Source organism: Cuculus canorus, chromosome 7 (genome assembly GCF_017976375.1).
Source record: "Cuculus canorus isolate bCucCan1 chromosome 7, bCucCan1.pri, whole genome shotgun sequence".
NCBI lineage: Eukaryota > Metazoa > Chordata > Aves > Cuculiformes > Cuculidae > Cuculus > Cuculus canorus.
Window position 1 is genome coordinate 36,081,760 of NC_071407.1, and position 26,433 is coordinate 36,108,192.

At 45.7% G+C, this 26,433-nt stretch overlaps 1 protein-coding gene across 3 annotated transcripts in view; it reads left to right on the top strand.

The window, feature by feature from the left end:
* Positions 1-26,433, top strand: part of PDLIM1 (PDZ and LIM domain 1) — a 46,216-nt gene that overhangs the window by 16,327 nt on the left and 3,456 nt on the right. For all 3 annotated transcript variants that reach the window (XM_054071089.1, XM_054071091.1, XM_054071090.1), the window contains exons 3-5: positions 5,424-5,508; positions 16,071-16,261; positions 23,743-23,897. In XM_054071089.1, coding sequence (XP_053927064.1) covers positions 5,424-5,508; positions 16,071-16,261; positions 23,743-23,897 — 431 coding nt within the window. The remainder of the gene's footprint in view (positions 1-5,423; positions 5,509-16,070; positions 16,262-23,742; positions 23,898-26,433) is intronic.

Genomic DNA, 26,433 nt, shown 5'->3' on the forward strand with positions numbered 1-26,433 from the left:
TCTAAAACGCATGGCTCTTGCCTATGTCTTTAGTCACCAAATGGATGGTGGAACCCTGAGCAGCCCTGAGCAACTCGAAGTTAAAGTGTGTATTTATACAGGGTTTTTTTAACTTCTTGCAGTAAGTCTGCCCTTCCTCTCTGTGTCTGGAAGCAGGTTGTAAGTGGTAATGAGAGAAAAATATTTGTGAAAAGGGATTGCAAACATGTAATCTCTTGTTCTGCTCCTACTGTCCTTTTCTTCAAATTTCAAGCTGCTTTTCTGCAGCTCTGCTGCCAGCACATAATATATTAACATACCTTTTTTGTTTGGAAAGCGGTCTGTTACTTTGCGTGATGCCAAGGAATGAGGCTATGTATTTGTTCTCTGAAAACTCCTAGGATCAGGGAAGTTGGATCTTCTGCTAGCATGTTAAGCGCGTTGTCAGAAAGAATCGTGTGTAGATGCAAGAATGTATGGAGAGCATTTGTGTGATGTCCTCTGCATTTTATTTGGTAGGTTCTGTTGCACTCTTGCTTGCTCCTTGTGTTCCCAGGTCTCAGATGTGGGGACTGGTTGCCCAAAGCCACAATAGGCTCAAATTGTGTTCTAGGAAGTTGATGGAATCAGTCGACTCATTTAGGTTTACCTTTTCCTTCTCTGCCAATAAGAGTTTTCTGGCTCTGTCATATTACTAATAATTCTTTTGCCCCTGAGAAAAGCCTGATGCTCCATGTGCATCTATATAAGGTCATGCAAATAGTCTGACCCACTGTGGCAGGTCACAACCTCTCCACAGCCGGTGTGGTGCTCCCAGCACTCCTGGGTGGATGTCAGCAGCTTTTACAAATGATTGGCATGTTCCGAGTCATTTTGGTGAGGCAGCCTTGACATTTGTTGTGCTATTACAGCCTCTTTGGTGGGGCAAAATTAAATATCGTTAGTTAACTCTGGAGGTGGCTGGTGGAAGAGTCAGTTTGAGCAGTCAGGTGTGTTTTAGCCATTGTAACTCTGTAATGAAACTGCTTGTGATAAACTTCTGCTGCTGCTTCTGTACAGCCAGAAATGCCCTTTTATGTTTTATGGTTGTTATAAAACGAGACCTGAAATGCAAGGAGCAGAGAGCCATGTGTAAAGAAATGAATTTGGTTCTTCTTGTCTCTAGGACACTGTGACTAGCACTGCTGTTTGAATTGGCAATAGGCTGAACGCAGCCCAAGTACAGTTTTGCTTGCCAAAGTGAGTGTCCATTAATGGATGGCTGCTAGAAGTGACTGTTTGTCCAAGGGCATGTACTTTGCAACTGCTGTAGCTAAAAGGCTGATTAAGAGGTTCCTTCCTGGTAGCCTGAAAGCTCTTATAGTTTACTCTCTAAACTATTAAAATGCCTGTCTAAAACTCTGGGGAGTATTGAAAGAGCATTTCTTTAGAACTTATCTCATTTTTCAGCTAGCAAACCTTGCGTTGTGCAAGGAGCTTCTCTATACTTACAGGTTTAGTTGCTACTTTGGTATATTAGGCATATCCAACCCAGTGTTTGAAATGGGAACGTAAATGTGTCTCTCTTCTTTACAGAACTGATATACATGATTCCTGGCACACAGAGTTAGACATTCATTTTCCAACTCTGACTTTTCCCTTGAAGCTGGGGCCCAGCTCTGCATGCAAACCATGCAAAGCCTCTGCGTGCAAAATCTAGGCTTTTGTAATGTTTATAAGCCAAGTGTTCAAGCCAAGCTTCTTAAAAACTGTTGTGTTTCATAAATTCCTCTTCAGGTTGTTGCCTTGACTTACCTGCAGTTTCCTTCCTTCCCTTCCTACCAGTACCTCACCATCCAAACTAGCATCTGAGAACTTTCTTTTTAACCTTGGGTCTTGGCTTCTGCCTGGATGAAACAGCAAGTGCGTGATTCATTCTTTGAGCCCTGTCTTGGTTGCTCTCCCTCCTGTACTAAGGAAACAGCATGGAAATGTAAACTGCAAACATGACAAAGTTTGTATACATACATGTCTGCAATTAATTTGCCTGGCTGTTGTTCCCAGGCTTGTTTGAGTGTCATGGTTTTGTCTTCTCTTTCTGCACTGTTAGAGTGTTGATCTCTGCTGGAGTGTCATTTGAAGGAATATACATTAGAAATCGTATTCTAAAATCATAGAATCATAGAATGGCTTGAGTTGAAAAGGGCCTTAAAAATTATCCAGTTCCAACCCCCCTGCCATGGGCAGGGACACCTCCCACTGGATCAGGTGCCCAAGGCCCCATCCAGCCTGGCCTTGAACACCTCCAGGGACGGGGCAGCCACAACCTCCCTGGGCAACCTGGGCCAGGGCCTCACCACCCTCATTGTGAAGAATTTCCTTATATCTAGTCTAAATCTGCCCCTCTCCAATTTAAAGCCATTCCCCCTCATCCCATCACTCTGTGCCTTTGTAAAAAGTTCCTCCTCAGCTTTCCTGTAGCCCCTTCAGGTACTGGAAGGTTGCTCTAAGGTCTCCTCAGAGCCTTCTCTTCTCCATCTCCCAACTCTCTCATCCTGGATGATGACTCTATCTAATCTACCCTGTTACCTGTGCTTTTTGCCCACACTTCCTAGCCTTTCAGAAAATAAGGCCTGGGCCAGCAGTGGTACATAAGGTTACTTTTAGGGGCTGTTTTCCTTTCTCAGCGGCAGTGTGGTGAGATGGGGCACATACCTTGAAAGCTCTGCTAGGCAAAGCCAGGGAGAGTCAAGCTGTCTCCTCTTTGTAGCTTCATTCATAAAATGTCAAAAAGAGTCAATCTTCACTCCTCTTTGTAACTTCATCATAAATGGGCTGTTGAGAGAGACTGAAGAGCTCTGCCGCAGCTGTTGTGACGACAAAGGGAAACTTTATCCTCTCAGCCTTAGAGGGACAACCGCGTGGGCTATTTAACCTTTCTGTTTGGATAACTTTTAAACTGGATTTAAAGTAAAGCCTGGAGTGACTTTGTTGCTTCCATTTATATCCAGTGACAGGTCAGAATGGTAGCAGGCTGGGAAACAAACTGGTGCTTTTTTGCCGTGCTAATAAATAGGGAGAAAATTCTAGTCAAGAAAAAAACCCATTGGCTGCAGTAGCTGGCCATAGCTGCCTCTCCTACACTGAAGACGGGTGCTGTATCCCCTCAAATGCATTTAGTGAGAGGTGTGGGACAAAAGCAGGTACCCAGAGTCTTGGGTGGAAGGTTTCTGTTCTGTATTCTTACATTGGCCTGATCTAAGCTTAAATATTCAGTCTGAATAAGGCCTTCTGATGCTTCCAAACCTGATAATATTAAACTACTCCAAAATAAAAGGCTATCTCAAAAGTTCTTAGATGACCGCTAGTGAGAACTGGCACAGGGATGCCTCATGTTAGAAATCAGCTGAAGTGTTTAATGCTCTCTGAACTGCTCTTTCATCTCCAGCCAATGTCCACTTGCTTACAGCCTAGGTGGCAGGCTATTTGATTTCCATATACTTTACTGTGTCTCCCGTTTTTTCAGAGGTGATGAAACTTGGTTGCACGTGATCTCCAAACACTTCCAAAGAATAAGGATTTGCATTGGTCAGTGGGTTGCTCCCATGCAACTGTTTTAGAGGTTGCTGTGGCTTTTTCAGGCTTGATAGCTATAATCTGGGCTAAATCGCTAGTTCCTCAGGCACCTTAAAGTACGGGTTGCCAGAAGCAAGTAGAGAATGGTTGTTTTCACTTCGGGTATGTTGTCCATCCAGTAATAACAGATGTTGAGTCAAGGCAATGATAAAATTGGCGTAGATCTGACCTCATGCAGCTGTTGCGCTCATATTCGTTAGTCTGTGTGTGCCCCAGCTCACCAGGCACCAGGATTCGTGTGATGTAGATTCTCAAGTGTCAGCACTGCAGATGGGTCCACAAGAAGCTTGTAAAGGATAATATCTGATGTGGCCTGTGCCTTTGTACTTCCCTGCGGAAGGAGGTGCAACACAGAACACTTTGTTCAGTGTTTCTTCAGTGTGGAGTCCAGAGTGCAACAGATGCAGTAGCAGGTCAAGAAAACTTCTCCTCTTCCCTGAGTGAGAATGCTGCCTTCCATCTTCTCCCATTGAGCTACCCTCTGGATGGAAGTATTATAATACTGTTTACGCAGCGAACGTCTAGGATGTACGTGTGCATTGCTGTTAAGTTTGGGCTGCTTAAAAAATGCCCTAACATTGGAGGGCTTTTAGAGTAATGGTGTAGATAGGATCAAATCCATTGTTGGTACCTCTATAGCCTGTTCCTCCATCTTTGACGGTTTTATAAGTGTGTTTTGTTTCAAATCTCTTTCCAGTTATCCGGTTAATTCTTAGTGGAAGCCTTCCTGTTTCGCAAAGTACTTGACCTTGGACTCACAAATCTCTAGGAAGTACATACATCTACAGTTGCAGATTCTACAAAGAGCTCCTGTCAAAACAGGACATGGTTTTCAAAATTCATCCTAAGAGTTTATCAGCCATCTGGTTACCAAATGATGCAATATTTAGCGTTGAACAACAGTTTTCGTTCAGCACTACAGCAGCCACTCATTCCCCACTATGGAAAAGTTTGGGAAAAGTGGCATCTGAGATGCTAACTACTGTCTATGCTTTTGAGAAATGTAGGTAACGTGTTTCCCACAAAGTGTCTCAAGCAAATCCAAGCATTCTGCTCCTTCCTCACCACTTGTTTGTCTATTGTTCTTTGGAATGTAGCAAAACTCCAGAATGATGGTGGTAAAAGCAGTTGGTTTTTGTCACAGATCTTGACTTCCGTTTCAGGCTGCTGTGAGTAATTGGGTCAGACCACAGACCAGCAAAGGTTATGTAGACTTTCTCTAATGCATGATGTCATCTCAGCTCTTAGTCCCATTGCAGTCTGGGACCCATTTTGTTTTGTAATTCCCAAAAGCCTCTGTTTGCTCAGCACAGATACCACTGTGTAGATAAGAAGAAAATCCTGGAGGCCCAAATAAAGAATATATTACTAGCTTGTCCGAGACAGCTCAACTTCAAGAACAAAACGTTCTGTTTATAGTAAATATAGAGAAGAATTGTTCCTCTTCCTGCCTAATCATAAAATCCGTAATACAATAATCTGAATTGTCACACTTAATTAAAGGATTAAAGGGGTGTCTAGCTTCTGCTGTTGAGTGACCCTCAACTCTACTGCCTGGGTTGGAGCCCATTCTTGTTGTGTTGCCAGTGGCATCCCAAATGATAAGCCAGAACAGTCACTGCTGAGATCCTGTCTTTCTCTGAAGACCTCATACAGCACAGCTAAATCATCCAAGTTATGTGCCTAAAATGAGGCTAGCTAGATTCCTCCTGATGCGGATAGTGTGGTATATGAAAGACTGTGGAAATGTGTTCAGCTGATGAACTTTAGGTCCTTAATGATGCTTAGTGATGAAAACAGGTTATCTATTCAAATTTTATGTGTTGCAGAACAGAGTCAAAAGTCTGGTCACCACTTGTAAATGAGGAGGGAAAGACGCATCCTTATAAGATGAATCTGGCATCTCAGCCACAGGTAAGTAATGGAATATCTGCATGCTCTTGTTCCTGCTTACTCCTGTCTGACTTCGGAGTGTTTTCTGGCCTGATCTTTCAAGGAGCTGAGCATGTGTCACTCCATTGATCACATTGGGGATAGCACCATGCCCTATAGCTCCCAGAAGCCCTTGGAAACCTTTAGAGATAGACTCCCTCCCTGGTGGTCAGAAGCGTACTGCTGAGCTTGTTGGGATACCCTGCCAAGTGCAAGCTGCTTGGCTCTCAGGCACTGTCTCCTGCCATCTGCATGCTCACACCTACCGTGGAACACAGAAGGCACTGTAAAGGTGTGCCTCAATAAATCATTGCCCAGCGTGTTGATTTTCGTAGATAAGAAAGGTCTTGAGCAGGGAGGAAAATTATTCACTCTGTGTTTTTCTGTTGAGGTTTTTTTTGTTGTTTCCTTTTTTACCTCTTTACTAGCAGTCTGTCCATGGAGAAAATAGAAGAGAAACACACCAGTCTTTTATATTTTCATCTGTGGGGCAGTCCTTGTAGCCTCTGTCTGGAAGGTTGGCTTTGTAACCTGTTGGCAGCCTTGCTTCACTGGTCTGCTGTCTTTGTCTCTGTCAAGGCAATGTAGTAATAACAGGGACCTGTGCAAATGCACTGCCCGAGGTAGGTTTAGGGAATTACAATCTACAACAACTGCACTAAAATCAATGGCATTTCTCCAGATCATTGCAGCAGTGAGAGGGATTTTGGCCCTAGCACACATGCTGTGTGAGTCTTTCCAGCAAAATAAGTAGAAATAAAACTAGTTTGACTCTGCTATTAATCAAGTGGTAATGTGTCTGTTTGGGTTACAAAGGACCTGAACCTAAAGCAGCACATGTGCAGCAACATTCTGTCCAGGTATTGGCCTGGGGTCTGTCCATGCTCCCTCTCATGCCAGGCTGTTGTGTGTTGCTTGGCTTGAGAGCATAGTGTGGCATTCTCCAGGTGTTTCATAACTCAGCCAAGGCACAGTGTGAGACTGAGCCATTTGGACTTATGTTAGTCTGGGGCTGTGTGGTCACACCTGCCTGTGTCACTGTAATGCTGAAATCTGGTCTGTCTTCTGCTGCCTCCCAAGCTCTGAAGTTCTGCTGCAAATCTTGCAACTTGGTGGCTATCTTTCGCCAAGAGAGTAAGGCAGAGTCTGCACTGAGGCTTTGATGCAAGGCTGCAGAGGTCTATTGTTCATTTCAGCAGGAGACCCAATCCTAGAGACCAAGTCCCTAACACCGCCATTAACCAGAATTTAGATAAATGCCCCAGAATTAAACATAGGGCGTTAGACATGCCAAGCAGGAGTTTAACGTAGCTCACTAAGCTTAGTTAACTGCAGCAAGAAGCCCTGTCACTGGATGTACTACCACACTTTTCCCTGCGTTGAGCCTGTGTCACTGGGCGGACATCCACTGCTGGTGAAGCACTAAACACAGATTATTTAATCAACTGATGCCACCTTTTTTAACTCATTTTCTCTGGCAGTTTTAACCTTAATCAGTGGTTCTTCTCTAATCAACTGCCTTCCGAGTGGATGTGAATCATCCCTAGTCTATTTCAGGGAGCCTGCTGCAACTCAGTAAGAAACACCAGTCAGGGGAACTAAGCTTAACTCTAGTCTTTGACTTACAAGTCATGCCCTGCTTTCTAAAACCCAATTAAATGACATTGTGAAGGTCAGACTGTACAGGATTCAACAATAATCCTAGTGGCAGAGCACATCATCTCCTAAAATCTAACCTTAGTCTTAATGCTGATTCCAGTTCTGGCCATTATATAGTTACCCTGATGCTGCCCGTTCAGAAGTATGGCATAACTGAATTTCTTGATACCAACGTGTAACAGCCTTCAGCAGGAGAATTTGATGAGAATTTGACTGCAGAAAGATTCCTGTTACAAACCTGATCTCTGAGCAGTGACCCTTGTCTTAATCTTGCATTAGGAACCAACTGTTGCCTGAAAATTGGGCTTTGACCCTTTTGTGAGGGCTGATACTAGAAGAATTTTATTTCCTGGTATAAAAGAAACATTCAAGCTCTCACAGAAGTCTTGCTTTTCTTCTTCCCTTCCATAAAATTAAGCCAATTAAGTAATTTGCAGTGGCCTGCATGACTGGTGCTTGCTGTATTTCAGAGCGTAAGGCTTTTCTTTAAGGGGCTTTGCCTACTGTATATTCAGGCAGAAAAATTTAACAGTGTGAGGGAAGATGTATGTCTCATATCTCCAAACCACAAGCTCCGTTTTAGCCTTCCTGTTCAATAGTGCCTGAACTGTCTAGTCTACTGTGCCAAAGGAAAGCGTATGAACACCATGAAGTTTTAGGGTTGTATGTGTTTGGTTTTGTGGGTGTTTTTTTTGTTTTAAAATACACACCCAATTCCTTTTTTAGTAGCAGTGTGCAGCAAGCAAGGTTTGTGGTGAGGTCTGTCAGCTTGGAGCATGAGCATTCTGTGGCATCAGCCGAGTCACTCTAGGGCTGTGTCTTTGCAGCGTCACCAGCACTTTCAGCCAGATCTTCTGCAAATCATCATCAGCAAAGCACAGATGCTTTGTGTGTATGGCAAACTACTGTGAATTTTACCACAAAGCTCCCGATCTCATTTTTCCAGTAGGATTGGTAGAAATTGTGAGTAAAGCCCTATCTTCGAAGGCAGCGTTGTCTGAGCTATTCAGGTTTTTTTAACTCGCTTGCCAGTGAAAACAATATATTTGCTTTCCTTGGCAATAGTCTCATGCACAATGCTTAGTAATTCACTTACCAAAGAAAGCAGGTCATACTGAGTCTAAGTGGTTCATTTAAGTCCTGATTCAAGGTTGTCTTAAGATGAGATGCTTCTCACTGATTTTGCACACATCCCTTTGGATGCAGAAGTGCACATGTGAACAGACTTACTTCAGGCTCAAAAAAAAAAAAGCTTTGAAGCCTCTGCTGTAGAAATTGGACTGCAGTTATCAAATAAGTTTCAACTTTCCTTAAAGTTAGGAATTTCATTGTGTCTCTTACCTTCAGTATTTTAACTGAAATTTCTCAACACTTGCACATCTTCTTTTCCTCTTCTCATTTTATTGGTACAGTTAAATAACTAGATCTTTGCAGAAGGTCTTGCGAAATAGATTAATTTGCAGTTTGTCTGAAGAACAGTATGACTAGCTACGTGTTTTAAGATTACTACTTACACATTTTTAACCCCATTTGAAATAGACTTTGTTTACTTCTGTAATAGCTTTGGAGGGCTGATACTTGGGAAGATGCTTCATCATCTGTGGAAGTATTTTTCCTTTGCTTGGAATGCAAGTTCAAGACATTTTTATTTGCCTTTGGAAAACCTCCCATGCATTCCCCAAAGTCCTGAATCCCAAGATGTTGGCTAAGCTGACCTTTGCCCATGAGAGAGCTACAGCCTTATTATTATTATTATTTCATTACCATTATCTTTATCTTTCTAAATTAACTTAAACTGAGTCAAGAGTTACGACAAAATCACATTTCATCAAAAGGTGCAGCAGCTTCTTGGTAGTGATGGCTCAGTGGCTGCGACAACTTTGTTTTGGGTGTGACCATGGCAACATTAGAGGAAGGAAATGGTGGAGTCAGTATATTTGTTCAATTATTTCACTTGCACTTCTCACCCATATCCTAAGGGCTCAGTGTCATTTTCTCATCAAGAGCGTTTCCTCACTGCAGTGGGAAAGATTAAAATAACACGTCTGCCTCTCCCTTTTTTAAGAGAAGTGATCACAGCAAGAGAGAACAAGTTGCTTGGTGACTAAGGTATTCTTAATGCTTATTACACTGACCAGAGACTGGCATAACTTTTCATGCTCTCTAGCGATGCTGGGCCAGTCATTAAACTCTGGACCCATGTGCTGCTGGGCATGGCTGCATTGCTGCTTGGCAAAAGGAACAGTAAAACCCTTTATCCCTCAGACTGTGTTGTGTCTTGTCAGTCATGGGCTCCGTGCAAGAAGGTTTGTCTTTCTCTATTGAACCCCCATATTTGTAGGACACGGAGGTCAGTTGAGCCTAGATCTCAGAGCTGAGTGAGCTAATACAGGGAAATTGCTGAGAGAGACCAACTTCAAGGGCAGTCAACACCAGCATGGTCTACAAAAAAACTTATCCAGCTGTGTGAAGGCCATATATCCCATTTACAGTGAGGCATAAGTGTGACAAAGAGCAATGAAGCTGGTGAAGGGGCTGGAGAACAAGTTTTACGAGGAGCGGCTGAGGGAACTGGAGTTGTTTAGCTTGGAGGAGAGGAAGCTGAAGGGAGACCTTATCTCTCTCAGACCTCTCAGAGTGATGTCATTGTTTTCATCTTGTGTATTTTATCTCCTTGGATACAGAGAAGGCAGGAGCTATAGAAACTGGGTGTGTGGCTGGCTTGGCCCTTGATAAGAACTTGTGTCTGTGGCAGTGAAGCAGTAGGTATATAAAGTAGCAATGTCACATTTCAGACGAGGGAATTGTGCTGGCGTATCACGACCTACTGCTTTTGGTTAAAAGGTGTTACCACATGGATGTGGAATGTGTTGGCAGTGTGGAAGGAGACAATGTGAGAAACCAGCTCTGTTGTTTTACACCCCCTGTAATAATAAAACCCCAAACCCTTCTTTTTTTCCTAATTGGATTTCAGAGCATTTCAAAAGATCTTTCCATAGCTCAAAAACCCTTAACAATAACAGAGGGAGAGATGAAAGTAAAGGCACTTCTTAATACTTGTGATTGCAGCTGATGAAACCGAGCATGGAATAGAGTTTGCTGTGAAGACATTCTCTTCTGAGCTGTTGCTGTGTGTTCAGCACAAGCAGCCTCCTTCCTGATGCTGGGCTTGAATTCCCCAGGCAGCTTCATGAGGTTGAGGATGGGACTGAACAGGGGATTGGCTGCCAGTCTCTCCTCTCCTTCCCTGCCTGCAGGATCAGTGTGTTCAGGTTTGGGCCAGGGCTTGCTTTCTTAGAGCTGAGTAAATATTTATACTGGGAAATGTTTAATCTTGTTTCCTCTTGACATAGTTCTCAAGGGGTGCAATCCAGGACTGCCTACCCCGAGCCTCTGGGCTCTGACTTGGGACACAAAAACATCCCACATTTCTGGGGCACAATGGAGCAGCAGGTTTTGCTGGCTTGCTTTGAGGACCTGTGAGGGCTTTCAGTTCTTCCTGCAGCTGCAGAGTCTGGGTGCTAATTTTTTTTTTTTTTCTTTTCCTCTGACTCCAAGAGCTGAACCTTTAGGAAATAACTATGCTGGTCTGTCTCTAAACCTGAAGGGAGGTTTAGGTGATTTCAAGCAGCCTCCACTCTGTACTCAACCTGCTTTTCCCCTGGAGGCTGGGAAGGGGAGGCAGGGGAGCCAGGCTGGGGTGCTTCCGGTGCGGTGGCAAGGGGGCAGCCAGCACCTCTGAGACTCCAGCTCTGCTGGCTACCTTCAGGCCATGCTGTGGGAAGAAGAAAACCCCGCTTCAAGGAGAGGAGTGCCCGTCCCCTCACATTTCAGTTTAGTTTATTTATGAAGTGCAAAAGGCCTTCAGGTTCCTCCTGCTTCTGATGGTGGTAAGGTCAGTGCAGCCAGGATGGCCTTGGCCATGTCACTGTGTGGTGAATGGGACCCAAGAGCATCCCCTTATCCCAGACCATCCCTAAACCGCCTAAGGGCACATGGGGGCATGGAGGTGGCCAGGGGGCTTTTATGCCTCTCGTATCTAGGATGTGCCTAGGCTCAGCTGATGGAGGTGGCTTGTCCTGGGCTATCTGTCCTAGCCTTGTCCATCTGTCTGCCTTGCTGACAGCTGGCACTTGCCCTGGAGTCCTGTGCCCTGGTTCCCAGGATGAGCATGTCCTACGGAGGCAGGTTACCGATCTCTAGTGCATGTCAAGGAGGAAGCAGTCACCCATACTGCCAGCTGCTTGCCAGCCCTGGGCATGGATGTGATAGCTGGCGCAGCTCTGAGGATTTCACATGCTGGGCTTCAGTGTCACCAAGCATGGCCTGGCGTGAGCAGGATGCAAAGGAGGAAGGGGTTATAGTTTTCCCAGGTTATTCTCTATGATGCAGCCTGCTGCCAGCGCAGTAGGAAATGCTGATCCTGTCCGGGCAAAGGGACATTTTCTCCATCCCTGCAGCCTGGCACTGTGGCCGCAGCTGATGGCTCCCTACTGGGAAGGCTGGAGTGGCAGGGGAAGTCCCTTGCACCCAGGTGGAAGGATTGTGGTGCGGTGCCTGCTGCACGCTGCAATGACCCATCTGCTCCCAGAGAGGGCTGCAGCCACCAGTAGCTGCCACCCAGAAAACCCATCTGGCAGGGGACCTGCATGTTTGACCTGAATCTGGGGTTCTGCAAACGTTGTTTGTCCTTGGGATTGGTAGTTTCAGGTAGGGAGGGAAGCTGTTGGAGAAATGGCTCCTCAGGAAGTAGCTCACTTGAGCAGCCCTGCTGATGTTGCAAGCCTGCTTCTGCCCAAGGCAGGTCTCTTGGAAGATCGATCTGTAGACCTAAGTGTGTAAACTGGATTAGTGGAGCTGCAGCAAACTTCTTTTTGCTGATGTTTTCTGGCTTACAGTATCTTTGTGTTACATGGCTAATTTTTCTCCTTGAAAGTGTATTTCAATTTGAAAGTAAAGCAAGATGAGCTCAGAAGGAGCACCCTGGCAGAGAACTTTTGTGCAGTTGCTAGTCCATTTTAACTTGGGCTGACCACATTGACAGCCCCTCTGGAGACAAAACTTGGCAGAGGAAGGAGAGTGGTGTCTGTGCAGACGAAGTATTTAGACTATCTCAGTATCATAGAATCATTAGGTTGAAAAAGACTTTTGAGATCATCAATTCCAAGTGTACCTGTCCACTACTAAATCATATCCCCAAGCACTTAATCTATCCAACTTTTAAACACCTCCAGAGATGGTGACTCAACCCCTCTCTGGGCAGCTGTTCCAGTGCTTGAGAACCCTTTCTGTGAAGAAATTTTTGCTAATGTCCAATCTAAACTTTCCCTGATGCAGCTTAAGACCATTCCCTCTCATCCTATCAGCTATTACTTGGGAGAAAAGACTAACACCCACCTCTCTACAACCTCCTTTCAGGTAGTCCTAGAGAGCAATAAGGTCTCCCCTCAGCCTCCTCTTCTCCAGGCTAAACAACCCCAGCTCTTTCAGCCACTCCGTGTAAGACTTGCTTTCCAGCCCCTTCCCCAGCTTCGTTGCTCTTCTCTGGACACCCTCCAGGACCTCAATATCTTTCTTATAGTGAGGGGCCCAAAACTGAACACAGTATTCAGGGTGCGGCCTCACCACAGTTTATACTGGTAAAAAGTTGCTCTTGACTATCTTACCTGGAGGCTTGGGAGCTTCCATACCACAGCTTCAGACTGAAATAACCACTGTCAGTACCACTGCTTACTGCCAACTTCAGCCTGCTGCAGACAGGCCTGGCAGTGAGGAACTGAAGCAGTGCCATGGCTTGCAGGAGGGGTGAGGCAGACACTTCCAGATCTGCCTGCAGATGCCAACTGAAAATATCTCCAAAAAGATCTAATATTAGTCACAGTCCTCTGTGCTACTGACAAAGAAAGAGTAGGTTGTTCTTTGACTGGATAAGGGCATGTCCTCGTGTCTGACTGCCATCTCTTCCTTTCAAAACAGACCATTGCTTTTGCAGTCCACAGACTGCAAGTATTCCTTCAGCCAGGAATACTGTTTAATGCTGCTTGCCCCCTTTTCCTTGTGTTGGTCCTAGAAATGCCGCAGCCTTAGAGATGCTGCAAACCCCAGGCATCCCAGCTGCGTAAACCAGATGCTGCCCACACGCATGCATAAAATATAGCGGTGTTTTTATACTAACAGTTACCACTGGCCTGCTGGCAGGCAGGTTTTTGAGAGTGTCCTGTTTCTGGGGTTTTTCTCCCAGTATCAGAACTCTTTCATAAACACAATTCCAGCAGCTGGGGCTTTAACAAAACTGCCACACAGCACAGCGCCTGGATCAGCAGTTCTGGCAAATCCCTAGGTAAATACATTTGACAGTAAGCACATGCTAGTTTTTGATCTTGGGATCATGAAAGCACTTCTTTGCAAATTACTTCTCCAGCTCAAGCAGAAAGAGCAGCATGGGATGACAGGAAGTGCTGGAGAAGTTGGACGGTCCAAATGCCCTTTATAATGCTGCTCTTTTAACATTTGTCCATAGACTCTCAGTTTATACACCTTCTATGCTGTTCACCAGGTAGGATTTTTCTAATCTAATCTTCAGACACCACATTCTGCATCAACATCTCTGTTTAACCTGTTATAAACTCCCTTATAGTCAGTGGCCTTTATAGATGTGAGAGCTTCTACAGATGTCTTGACAATTTTGAAAGCTTAATTTATGGTCTTGGGTGGTATTACACAGCAGCAAACGTACGTGGTGGTGAAAAATAGGCCAAAATCTCCTAAGTGAATTCTGTGCCCATGTATATGTTGCAGTTTTTCTTGGAGTCAAAGCACTTAATGTGATTTCAGTCTCTCTGCACCATCTGCTTGTTTATTATCTCACGCTTGTAGCAGCTTAAACATCCTTCAGGCTTCCGTCACCTACAGTGTGTAGTCGAGATGCCTTACTTCCTTAGGCAATCAGGAGTTAAGAGAAAATAACCCTGAATTACTTCCTTTTCTCTAAATCTTCATTAATACTTAAGTGTTTCCTCAGTAGAGGTTGTGATGTGATTTAAACTTTGAGCCTATTTGACCTAGCAGCCTAAAATTTCTGCCTCTGTCTTTCCTTAAACCGGCTATTTATACGCATGTCTGAAACCCTCTCCTAGCGGTACCCTCCAGGTGATTGGCTAATGTGTATTTAATGCTGATATAAGATCAACAATGCATTTCCTCGTGGTGTGTGATGATTTTTATTATTTTTTTTTTGCTAAAATCCACAGTTTCTGCCATGGGAAAGTGTATTTTTATGATCACTGTTATGTGCTTTGAATGAGATTGCAAGAAAGGGAGAATTAGCTATTTACTCCAGGGTCTTTCTTCCTTTTCTTCCTTTTGTGTGTGGGAAAGCTTCATGGCTGATGTCCATACGCATCAGCCAGAAAGCTATGGGAGAGCAGCGCTGCCACCTCACACCTGAACCGCCTCACTGATTTTAAATGACTTGGATCCAATGAGTTCATGAGTGCATCTGGATCCAGGCCGTTTTTCTCTGAAGGATCCTATGCTGTGCTCGAGCCCATAAATAGCTCTTGAGTGCCGTGACGCGAGGTGGCTCCCATCTGTCAGTCTGGGAATGCTAGCCAGCTGCCTAGGGAAGTCTGGGGACATAAAAGTGATTTAAAGAAATATCCCTAGGCGAATTTAGTCATCTTTGTTTCTAGTCAGTGTTTATCCTGTAACTATAGCTCTGTCAAACAAATGTCATGAGATGTTCAAAGGGCAGTGAAGGCTCTCCTCATTGCTGTTTGGAGTGGGAGGGAGAACCAGTTGTTGATTAGAGCAGGGAGCCATGGGCTCAACATGTTAAGAAAGGCCTCACCTCAGACACTTCAAAATACACGTTTTTGTGCCCTGGATATTTCAGCCACCCCTATGAATGCCAGTCCTTTATTCTGCCTGCTCTAGTGAAGCCCCATTGTACTCACTCCTTGCTTTAGTCAAATGTCTTCTCTGGGGACAAATAAGCCCTGGATGTTGTTACCTTTGCCTCCAGGCTACTAGTTCCCAGCCTGCTGGACTAGTGATGGGGCTTAGGAATTTCCTTATTTTTGTTAGCACTGCCTGTGATTCAGAAGGGTCTTACCTCATGTCCTGTTTAACTGGGATTTGGCATCTTTAATAAATTGTAATGGATGTTTCTTAAGTATCCAGCAGTACTTCTGGAAGCCTCCAGTCTGCAGCAAACCCAGAACATCTGGGTCATATCTCATGCTTCTCGCCCTGAAGAGGTCCCTGGCATTTACCTGTTACTGTCTGTGCATGATCTTTTGTGTTAACAAGGGTCATCTTTAAACCTTCATTGTGGAAATTCCTTGTCCTGTGGACTCCCATCTTAGGTGATGGAGCAGACATGCTCCAAAGCATTATGGTTATTACAGGTTCTTGGGCTGCCCTTATGTAAGGAAAGCCAGACTATCAAATGTAATTGAAGAGTGCTCTTCTTTGTGCCTCTCATTTTCACTGCTCCATAGAAATTGGCCCTGCTTTCAAGAATTGCAAGGAGTACAAGTGTTGCATGAGAAGGTAGGTCCTTCTGGCTTACTGTAAGCTTGCAGGAGCTCCCAGGCATGTGGCAACTTGAGCTAATGGCTCTGGCAGTGTTTCTGAGCCCTTGTGTTCCCAGTCAACGCTGAAATGTCCTAAAGGCCACCCTGAAGCCATCCAGGATGGCGCTGGCGGCCCTCATGACGTGTGGAGGATACTTACCTGCTTTAGTGGTCATGGTCACATGCTCCTCAGCTGACACCACTTGCAAAGGCCACGGTTGCAGTGGCTGCTCACTCTGGGCTGCCCTGTCACATCCCACCTGCGTACCTGAGCACCTCTGATTTTTGCATTTTCTCCTTTGCATGCAGGAAATAAGGCATGTAGGAAGTGCACACAACCGGAGCGCGGTGCCCTTCACAGCTGCCACAGCTTCTGCCCCTAGACTGATCGCTGCTCAGTACAACAGCCCAGCAGGCCTCTATTCCTCAGAGAACATCCAGACCTTCAACAGTGCGGTGGAGTCAAAGACATCACCTGTGGCCCTGGAGTCTACCAAGCCGTAAGTATCTTCTTTGCCTCTCCTTCCCTGCCTGGGCCCGCAGGAGAAGGCTCCAGGAGATGTGAGCTTGCTGTGAGGGCATCTATTTGTTAACCTGGAGAAGCTTTCTTTCACTACAAGGGAAGAACCAAAAGGGTGAGGATGGCTGTGGTTCCTTGGGGCAGGGCTCAGAGGAGTGGGCAATGTTTTGTGAGATGCAGAAATTAAATTAATGCTCTTATGTTTCTTTGTTTAGCAGAGACTCCTGCAGTTTCCATGTGCATTCAACATGACATAACAGCTCTCTGCTCTGAACAGGTGCCTGATAGCTTGTTATGAGCACTTTGTAAAGTTAGTGTTTTGTGCTGGCTTTGGTGGCATTGCTGGGCAGGAAGGGTACCAGCTGGTGCAGGGAGTACAGGTATCTTGGTTCCTGGCTGGGCTGGGATTCATAGATTCATAGACAGGGTATGTTTGGATCTTTCTGTTTTTAGTTATTGAACCTTATTTATCTGGAGAATTTTAAAAAGTAGCTGAAATGTTCATACCTGTGTGATCGGTATTCTAAATGGGGTTGGAAAGGGTCCCAGCCTTAAAAGGGCCTATTGATTTTTCTGGTTGCATCAGAGGTTCATCAAAGACGTTGCTTTATCCCTAAAAAGGATAAAGGTTCCTCTTTGTTTCATTGGAAGCAATAAAACAGGAGCTTTCTGAAATCTTTCTGGTCGAGTTGCTAAACTGCCTTAAGTCTCTGTATAGCAATACCAAACTGCCTGGAAGACTCTGGCCACTTTTACAATAAAAGCTGCAAGACCAACACTTTAGGCACTACTTAACTAAATTCCTGACTTGTGAATGGGGAGAAAAAAGTAACTTCAGCCTCTGCTGTTTCAGGGCACAAACACCTGAGACTGAAACAGCTTGAAAATTTGCCCCAACTGAAACCAGCTTCTCATACTGGCAGACCTGTCTGCGGAATGAACCCTTCTAGGCAGAGTTATGGTGCTGCCGCTGGCATACAGGGTGATGGATGTTTTTCTTTCATTTGCTTCTGGTAGACCACAACAACCTCATTCAGGGGCTGAACAAAGGCAGAGTGAGGACAAGGGAAATCTGACTTTGTGTTAATGAGGTGGGATCGTTGGGCAGTCCAATACCACCTCTGGTGTGGTCTGGAGTCCCTTCCAGATGAGAGCCCTGGAAGCCAGGTATATTTGGCTGGGAATCTGTGGGTGATCCATTTTCCTTGCAGGTATCAACAAAGAGATGGGTTTGTTCTACAGCCATGGCTCACTGTGCTCCTCCTAGGAGGAAGGTCCATTGCCAGCCCTGCTGCATGTAGGGTACATGGTATCTCTTTCATCTTTCCTATGCTGCAGCACAGCAAGTTGCAAAGGAATGCTGAGGGGACTGTGGAGGAGACCTTCAATGCTAATACATTGTTGTTTGCACAGTCACCAAAAGTAGATGAATTCCTGCTGTTTTCTAATGAGGGCCAAGGGCCTTACACTGCCATTAAAACCCACTGTGGTCTCCCCAGTGCACAAGCACAGAATGTGTGGATGCTCCTTTTACACAGCCTTCTAGCTGCCTTTAAATTCCTGCCCATCTGTTTTACCAAGTTGTGAACCTCGCTCTGGGTTTACTTGGCATTTGTCTGGATCCCCATCACACATTCAGCAGACACAGGCTGATCCTGCTACTGCCCATGGTGACAAGAGGACCTGGTCCACAATCCATCCTTGGGGGCTGTGTGATGTACCTGCAGGGCTATGGTACAGACAGGAACACCAGCAGATGTCTCTACTGGATTTGGTGTTGCAAAGCAGGCAGGGAGAAGCCCTGTGGCTGAGTAGATCTGTTGGGGGATCAGCGATAAGCTTTTCCCCTTGGTAGGGTGCCTAGGCCAGCTTTGGGAAAGGCAGCAGTGTGCCTTGGCTGGACAGTGGGCATCTGCTCAGGTAACTAGTTCAGAGTGAAACCCCTGCTGCTATGTCGTCATTGCTTTTATAACCCCTGCATTTGCTCATCAGTAGAGTGATGGCATTTTAGGTTTTGTGTGGACATGTGGACACACCTGGAACGAGAGACCAGAGCCACAGTATTAGCCACAAGCCTTTATTGTAAAGTCATGTATTCAGTGGTGTGTCCCTGTGGCACAAGGAACAGACAGTATTCTGCACTGCTAATATCGCTTGGAGTATGTGGTTTAGCCCTTCATTAATTTCTCCTTTCCCTTCTTCCTCCTTTGCAATTTTCCCACAATTCCACAATGTAAAACACAAATGAACCCACAAATGAACACAATTCAAACTGCTTGTTGGGCAGTACGCATGGGCCTGTAGCTGCCCATCATCAGTGAGCGGGATACAGGCTCCCTTTGCCTCCATCTATAACCCTCTGCAGGCACCAACCTCTGGGCTGCTGCAGCGGAGGCGCAGCACCTCCTCTGTCCCGAGTGTGGCCCGAGCAGCTGAAGTGTGCAGCCCAGGTCTGCCCCAACAGCCCTGTGGAAGTGGAGGTGCCAAGGACTCAAAGTGCTGCACTTAAAGTTCGTTTCTCCTGTGCAGCGCTATTGACAGAGCAATGTCGTGGATTCCCTACATGGGCAGATCTCTTTCGTTATCCCTGATTTCCCCAGGTAACCTGCCTGCTGCCTTTGCAGCCATCTCAATGCATCTATCTGTTTGATATTCATCTCGATGTTCATGAGTGCCTGTGGCTCACAGCGTTGGCCAATCACAAAGAAACCATATGTGCATTTCTCCTTTCTGACGTTAGTGCATGTCTCTTCACAGGGCCCTTCTCTGCATTGTGTCTGTGTCTGTGGGAAGCACCAAAACATCATTTCAGCCTGTTGTGGTGTCTGTGCCCCTTGCACACCCATGCAGCAGGGCCTGGCTTTCCTGGAGCAGCTTCCTGCAGCAGATGGATTTGCTGGGAGAAGGAGAATGCTTTGTCCAAAAAGCTGGTGGTTTTCCTACACTGAAACAACTTGTTGTTTGCAAGTGGAAGATGCTGCTGCATGTGTCCTTGTGCTTTTGTTTTGCTGGCTGCAGCCTGGGCCACGGGCATGCATTGAGCATGTTTCATTTCAGGCTGAAGCTGGTCCTCATGGGTCTTCCATCTTTGGCTGATAAAACTCATGAGTTTGAAGCAGCCTGGGCAGACGCCAGGCACGTGGATGTCCCAGACTGTGCTCCCTCCTCAGCCCACTTGTCTGCACAGGTTGCTGCTCTTTGGGCTGCCTCTTTGGTTTAGAAACAGAGGATGCTGAACATGCTCTGAGGTCTGCAGGACCTCTTTGGTTTAGAAACAGAGGATGCTGAACATGCTCTGAGGTCTGCAGGACCTACAGAGAGTCTCAGTGTCACAAGGCCTGGGTGCTCTTTGGTATTTGCTCTTTGTCGCAGTTGGGAACCAGCTGGCCTGTGCCTCTAAATGACAGCCCCCGTGGTTTTACAGAGAGAACTTTGGTATTGAAGAGCAATGAAGCTGGTGAGGGGCTGGAGAACAAGTCGTACGAGGAGAGGCTGAGAGAGCTGGGGTTGTTTATCCTGGAGAAGAGGAGGCTGAGGGGAGACCTTATTACTCTCTACAACTACCTGAAAGGAGGTTGTGGAGAGGAGGGAGCTGGGCTCTTCTCCCAAGTGACAGGGGACAGAACAAGGGGGAATGGCCTGAAGCTCCGTCAGGGGAGGTTCAGGTTGGATATCAGAAAAAAATTCTTCACAGTAAGAGTCATTGGGTACTGGAACAGCTGCCCAGGGAGGTGGTCGAGTCGCCTTCCCTGGAGGTGTTTAAGGAACGGGTGGATGAAGTGCTGAGGGACATGGTTTACGGAGTGTTAGGAATGGTTGGACTCAATGATCCAATGGGTCCTTTCCAACCTTGTAATTCTGTGATTCTGTGATTGAGATGGGTGAAGCAGAAAGCACATTCAACCGTCTCACAGGAGACTCTAATCAAGGCTGAATTGTTTCAGAAAATGTGAACCTTCAGCAGTTATCTGCCTGTGTGACCAAGCAGCTTGCAGCTGTGTGACCTCTGTTCCAGGGAGGGGAGGGTCAGTCCCATGGCCTCCATGAGACAGAGCAAAAGGCCACAGCCAGATCTCGTAGCTCCTCAGGTGCTCACAGTCCCCTCTTGGGCTGAGAACCATGTGCATGCTCAAAGCACAGAAGTTGGTGTCCTCAACCCGTGGACCCACAAAGACAAGCTTTGCCAGGTGCCAGATAATGGGAGGCTGTGGATCTACTCCTGGATTCTTAGTCCAGTTACTTGCTGTCAGTCACTGCTCTGGCTTGTAGCCAATGTCGTGCACCCCAGGAGCAATTACGCTCTCCTGGCAGTGCTGGTCTGGACAGCTGATAACACTCAGAAAGGAGCCCCAGGCATCAGCAATTGTTTCATTGCAAAAGCAAGTGCTGCAGGTACTGGACCTTCCTGTAGCCTAGCTTCGAGATCCTTGTAAACTTTACAAAATGTGCTAGCGTAAAATGGCATTAGTAAAGAATAAGCTGTGTTTTTCTTAAGGCGCTGTGCAAGGCTTCATCTTTATGTTTTTATTACCATCTTGCCAGTTTTAAAAGCTTAGTTGTCTGTGTCATTCAGTCAGACTTGAAGTTTGCCCATAGTAGAAACAGTGAAATCCAGAACAGTTGTCTGAGTCTGAAATATGGTAAAGGTGGTTGGAGCTGTCCCCTACAAAGTTTGTCCACAGGAGAACTGTGCCTGGGAAAGGACAGCAGTTGCTGGGGGTTGCTGCAGATGAAGTACCTTTGTAACAGGAGGTGCCATAAATCAGCTAACGTATGGAGACTCGTTATTCTGCAGGCACAATTGCTGTGCCTGTGGCCTTGCCCATTCAGAAGATGCATGTGCTTTTTGGTGGGAGGTTTTTTTGTGTATTAGGCAGCATAGCCTTCTGTCCTGACAAGCTGAGGTATTTCACCCTGCTGGTACAAATTCTAGGCTCTGGGTTTCTAATACAGCCTTTTGGAAGTCTTGTGTATGCAAGCATGTCTATAGGGTTCATACATGGGAGAGCTCATCTGTATGTTTTGCACACTTTCACAAGGCATGGTTGAAATGTGAGGGCTCTGTTTGATTCTAGTGCTCCTTAAAGCAATTTAGCCTTTGCTTTTTGAATGCATGTTAGTGAAACATTCTTAGTATGCAAACTGCAACGAGAGACTTCTTGCCTAATGTTTTTATGGGTGAGTAGAGAGGTGGGAGTATATGAGTTTCAATACAGGATAGGGGATGATATGATTGAGAGCAGCCCTGCGGATAAGTACTTGGTGATGCTGATTGATGAGAAGCTCGACATGAGCCGGCAACGTGTGCTCACAGCCCAGAAAGTCAACTGTGTGCCCATCTACATCAAAAGAAGTGTGGCCAGCAGGTTGAGGGAGGTGATTCTGCCCCTCTATTCCTCTCTTGTGAGACCCCACCTGGAGTATTGTGTCCAGTTCTGGAATCCTCAACATAAGAAGGGGATGGAGCTGTTGGAACGGGTCCAGAGGAGGCTACAAAGATGACGTGAGGGCTGGAGCACCTCCCGTACAAGGACAGGCTGAGAGAGTTGGGGTTGTTCAGCCTGGAGAAGAGGGGGCTCTGAGGAGACCTTATAGCGACCTTCCAGTACCTGAAGGGGCTACAGGAAAGCTGGGGAGGGACTTTTTGTAAAGACATATAGCGATAGGATGAAGGGGCGTGGCTATAATTGGAGAGGAGAAGATTTAGACTAGACAGAAAATTCTTCACAATGAGGGTGGAGAGGCCCTGGCCCAGGTTGCCCAGGGAAGCTGTGGCTGCCCCATCCCTGGAGGTGTTCCAGGCCAGCTTGGATGGGCCTTGAGCAGCCCGAGCCGGTGGGAGGTGTCCCTGCCCATGGCAGGAGAGTTGGAATAAGATGATAAGGTCCATTCCGACTCAAAACATTCTGTGATACATAAGATGAATGTAACATGGAGCAATGATTCTTCTGGGATAGCCTAGGACACTTTCTGTGTGATAGAAGGCACATCGTTATTTCATTTTGAGTGAGAGGCTTCAGTAGATGAAATTCAGGCTTGAAGGGTTCAACTGCTTACAAGTCTAATGTGCTTCCTGCTCCAGTGAAAGCTGCTAAAGATGGAAACGTTTTATGAAATTCTTTTTATGGAAATAACATTTTATAACACATGCAGTGATTTTACCGCTGACGCTTGAAGAGCATGACTCAATTGCACATCGGCATGGAAAGTATGCAGTTGCCTCCTCAAGAAAAAAATTTCCCTCTGCAATTTAGTCTGAACTTCAAGATGTTTATGTACTACTCAGGCAATCACAGGGTGCAGGGACAGTGAAACTTAATAGACCATTTGAGGCTGCATTATATAATTGAGCTGTCAGGGGGAACTTGACAGTTGTCTCATTTTTCTGGAGTTTTTTTCATACCAGCCACAGAATACAAGGCAGGCAGGAACCTCCCGTGTTCTTGGTCAATTTAAACCACTGATTTAAATCATTCCCAGTGGATATTTGTCCAGAATCTTTTAAAATCCTTTAGTGTGGAGGTTGCTAACCTGCTGACAGCAATTTCCTCTGGTATTTCAGCATCCCTTTGTTGGAAAACTTTTCCTAAAGGATATTTGGAATATTTTCCTGCAGTTTTAAGCTTGTAGTTTGGTTGGTACCCACAGAATGTGGAGGACTTTGTAGGTGCTGCCTCCAGCCTCTTTTCTTTTTCTCTAAAGACTTTTCTGGTGGCACACTTTTCAGCCAGCCTGCACTGTGAAAAGCTGCCCCTGAAGCACCTCGTGCTCTAGACTGAGGGTATAAGTCACTTGTGACATTAGTGGTGGCAGCAGCACGCTGTAGGAATCTGCTCTTCACCTGCTTGTTAATATTCGTTAAATGCTGCAAATGGGCTGTGGCTCAGGGTCTCCACCTTCAAAATGGAAATAAAAACACTCACTTGAAAACCAAATTAAACTATTGCTAAGATCATAGGATCTGACAGTTGTTGTATGCTTGCAAAGATTTTTCCTTTTTTTAATAGAATAAAGTGTTCTGAATTTGAGAGTCACAGCAGTGTAAGGTAGCAATCTAAGGTAGTTTATGCATGCAAGAAATGTGCATAGGTGGCACAGCTACCATGTGGGATTGCCATCCTTGCATATTAGTTCTGTATTTCCCTCTTCACAGAGGAGTGATTTCCTAGACCGAAAGGTTTAGTTTCTGGAGTATATGGTAATGGTGAAGCAGGGATAACATTTGGAGACAGGCTCGAGGCAGTTTGTGAGAATCCATTGACAATGGCATATGCAGATAGCCCAGCGTGCCAGTCCCGCTCAGGCTGCAGCATCTTGTGCGAGCACGTTCAGCACCTCTGTGTTTTATGGCATCCTGTTGTGCGTTTGTTTTGCACATTCATTCTTCAGTCGTACGACGCATTAATTTTAGGGGCTTTTAGTTTTCAGCTGTTTAACAAGCGTGTTCTATTCTTTCCTCAGTTTAGATCAGCATAACCAGCCCTCAGGTGGCATTGTCATAGAGAGAGAGTCTGAGGTTTACAAGATGCTCCAGGAGAATCAAGAGTCAAACGAGCCACCTAGACAATCTGCTTCCTTCCTCGTATTGCAAGAGATTCTGGAGTCAGAAGAGAAAGGTGAGCACTTACTGCACATCTAATCTGAGTGTGCTCTTCCCTTTTGCCATTCCTTGAGCACAGAGTTTAAGAGTAACATAGTAACATCTAAAACTTTATTTTCCTTTCTTATCTATTGATTGTTCAAGGTAGTACGTGCAGATGGTCTCCACAGAAATAGACTCTTTCATTAACTTTGCTCTTAAATTTTCTCTCCTTGACTAGTTTCAGTGTATATGGGCCCATACTGTTGCTTATTCATCGAGTGAGCACTCAAGAAATAAACCCCCTACGGTATTTAGTTGTCAAGAAGGAATTTTAAAAGCTGTAACAACTCATCTATACTTTCTGATGTTTTTGCCCCCTTTAAAGTAATATTTACTGATTAAAGACCATCTTACTTTCAAGAATTTGATTACTACTACAAGAACAGGCTCTTCATTGAGTCCTAAAGGTTCTGATCTCTATCCCTCTACACAAGAAAAAGGGTCCAGCTGAGTGTAAAAATATGGAGTCTGAGTTATAGTAGAGTACTTCATATCTTTTAACCTCTGAAACCTTGCTCTGCTTGGCATTCTTGATCTGACATCTGGATTTGTGCAGTTCAGGGCTATGGATAAAAAAGCTAGTTTATCTAGGCAGGGACCAAATTGCATTCTCTTCTCCCCTTAACTAAAATAAAATAAACAAATAAATGGGAAAATAATTCCAAGAATTGCCTTTTCTCCTTAGGCCAGTTGAGACTTTGCCTTTCGTGTTATTAGCTTGGCAGTGGAATGTTTCATTTCATCCAACAAAAGCCTAGTGCTGATTTACTGGTCACAGAGGGAAACAGATCATCCAAGTGCTTGTAGGTCTGAGGGATCTGTAAAGAAAGAACAAAACAAAGGAAATAAGGAAACAATAGGAAGAAAGAAATCAGGATCTTGAGTCTTTAATATGGGGTTAAATACCTACCTGAAAGCGTCTTTTAAATATTGCTTGCACCTTGCCCTTCAGGGTTCAGCTCCTGCATGGAAGGGACTGGAGTAGCTGGAATTTCTCATGCATCCAAGGTCCTCTCCTGTGCTTAGTAGTGCTGAAGAAGATAAGCAAAAACTTCTCTATTTTGTCTTTCTTTGAAGATTTGCAGCATTGTTGGGATTCTCTGGCACAAGGTTCGCCTGCTCCATCACAGGCCAGGATAGGCTTTACATCGCTCCACCATGAGCTTAAAATTACCCCAGTGGAGAAGGGCTGAGAAGTTACGCAGCCTCAATGGAATGTCTGCCCTGAGGAGACAGTGCCCCTGCCTGCCACGCTGCGCAGCCAGGCTCAAACACCGCTGCTGCTGAGCGGTGTGGAGATAAATAACATGGTTTTGGCTGCTTCTCCAAGCCTGTCTTCAGGCCATGTCTTGTGAGTAGCAGCAGGGAGCTATCTCTGTGTCTGGGACGAGTCCCTCAGGGCATCGCTGAGTGAGGGCACGGCTGTGCTGATTTACACCCGTTGAGAGCCCAGCCCTGGACGTGGGGACTGTGGGTGGGTGCTGGTGTGTAGCAACATGATGGCTCATCTGTGTTTAGAACTGACTCTGCACTCTTAGATGGAGAGTGTTTTACAGGGCAGAACAGGTTATGTTTCCTGTGGGTGTTTGATTAAGCAGATTCTTTTAGAGAGATTTAAAAACATGCCGTTAGTGTTATTGATGTCAGCAAAGCACTGTTTGAGGGAGACAGAGGGAGTAGAGGTGATAGGGGAGAGCCTGAAAATGTGGTTGTGGCTGCTTCCTTCCCAGCAAGGGTCACTTGCAGTAACTCTGTCAGAGTCCAGGTGCTTCCTGCTGTTTTTGGAGGGTGCATGGGCTGTTACTCCATCATGGAGCTTGCACATCTGGACCAGCATCTCTGCATGAAACTGTGTGCAAACGTCTGTGCTGAAGGCTGCCCCAGAGGCAAAGCAGCAGTGTCCCCTGCCCCATGGGTGAGCCGTGGTGACAGGGAGGTGTGGTGGGCAGTTCCTCCCTTTTTCTTTCAGCTCTTCAGTCAGTGACACTGATTGGTATGTCCCTGACCTTGCTGGTCATGAGCGCTTGCTTTTGGAGAATTTTTCCTCCCCTTACACCAGGAATAACCATTGCAGGATGCTCTTGGTTTCACATTAGTCAGAAGAGTTTTATTGGTATCTCTTCCAGTCTGGGGTGACTCTTGACCCACTCCGTGTCTGGTGAAATATCATGGGAGTCTCTGCAGAGCTCCTTCCCTTGTTGCCTGGTATTGAACCTCTTCCAAAAGACTTAAAAATGTAGGACTAGTCACATCAATGGTGTCATTTTGTAAGAGGCTCCTTTTTCACTACAGATATTTGAAGGCTTGCCTCATATCCTGCATCTACAATCCACTGCCATTGTAGGCATCCGGGTTAGCAGATGACTCTTGCAAAGGACCTGCAGGACATCCATGCCCCAGAGAGGTTGCACTAGAGAAACCATCCCCGGAGCCTCCTACATAGCAGTAGGAGAGCACCGGGTTATCCCCAGTGTCCAGGGCCCTGAAAGAAGGAGTTTGTTAACCAAATC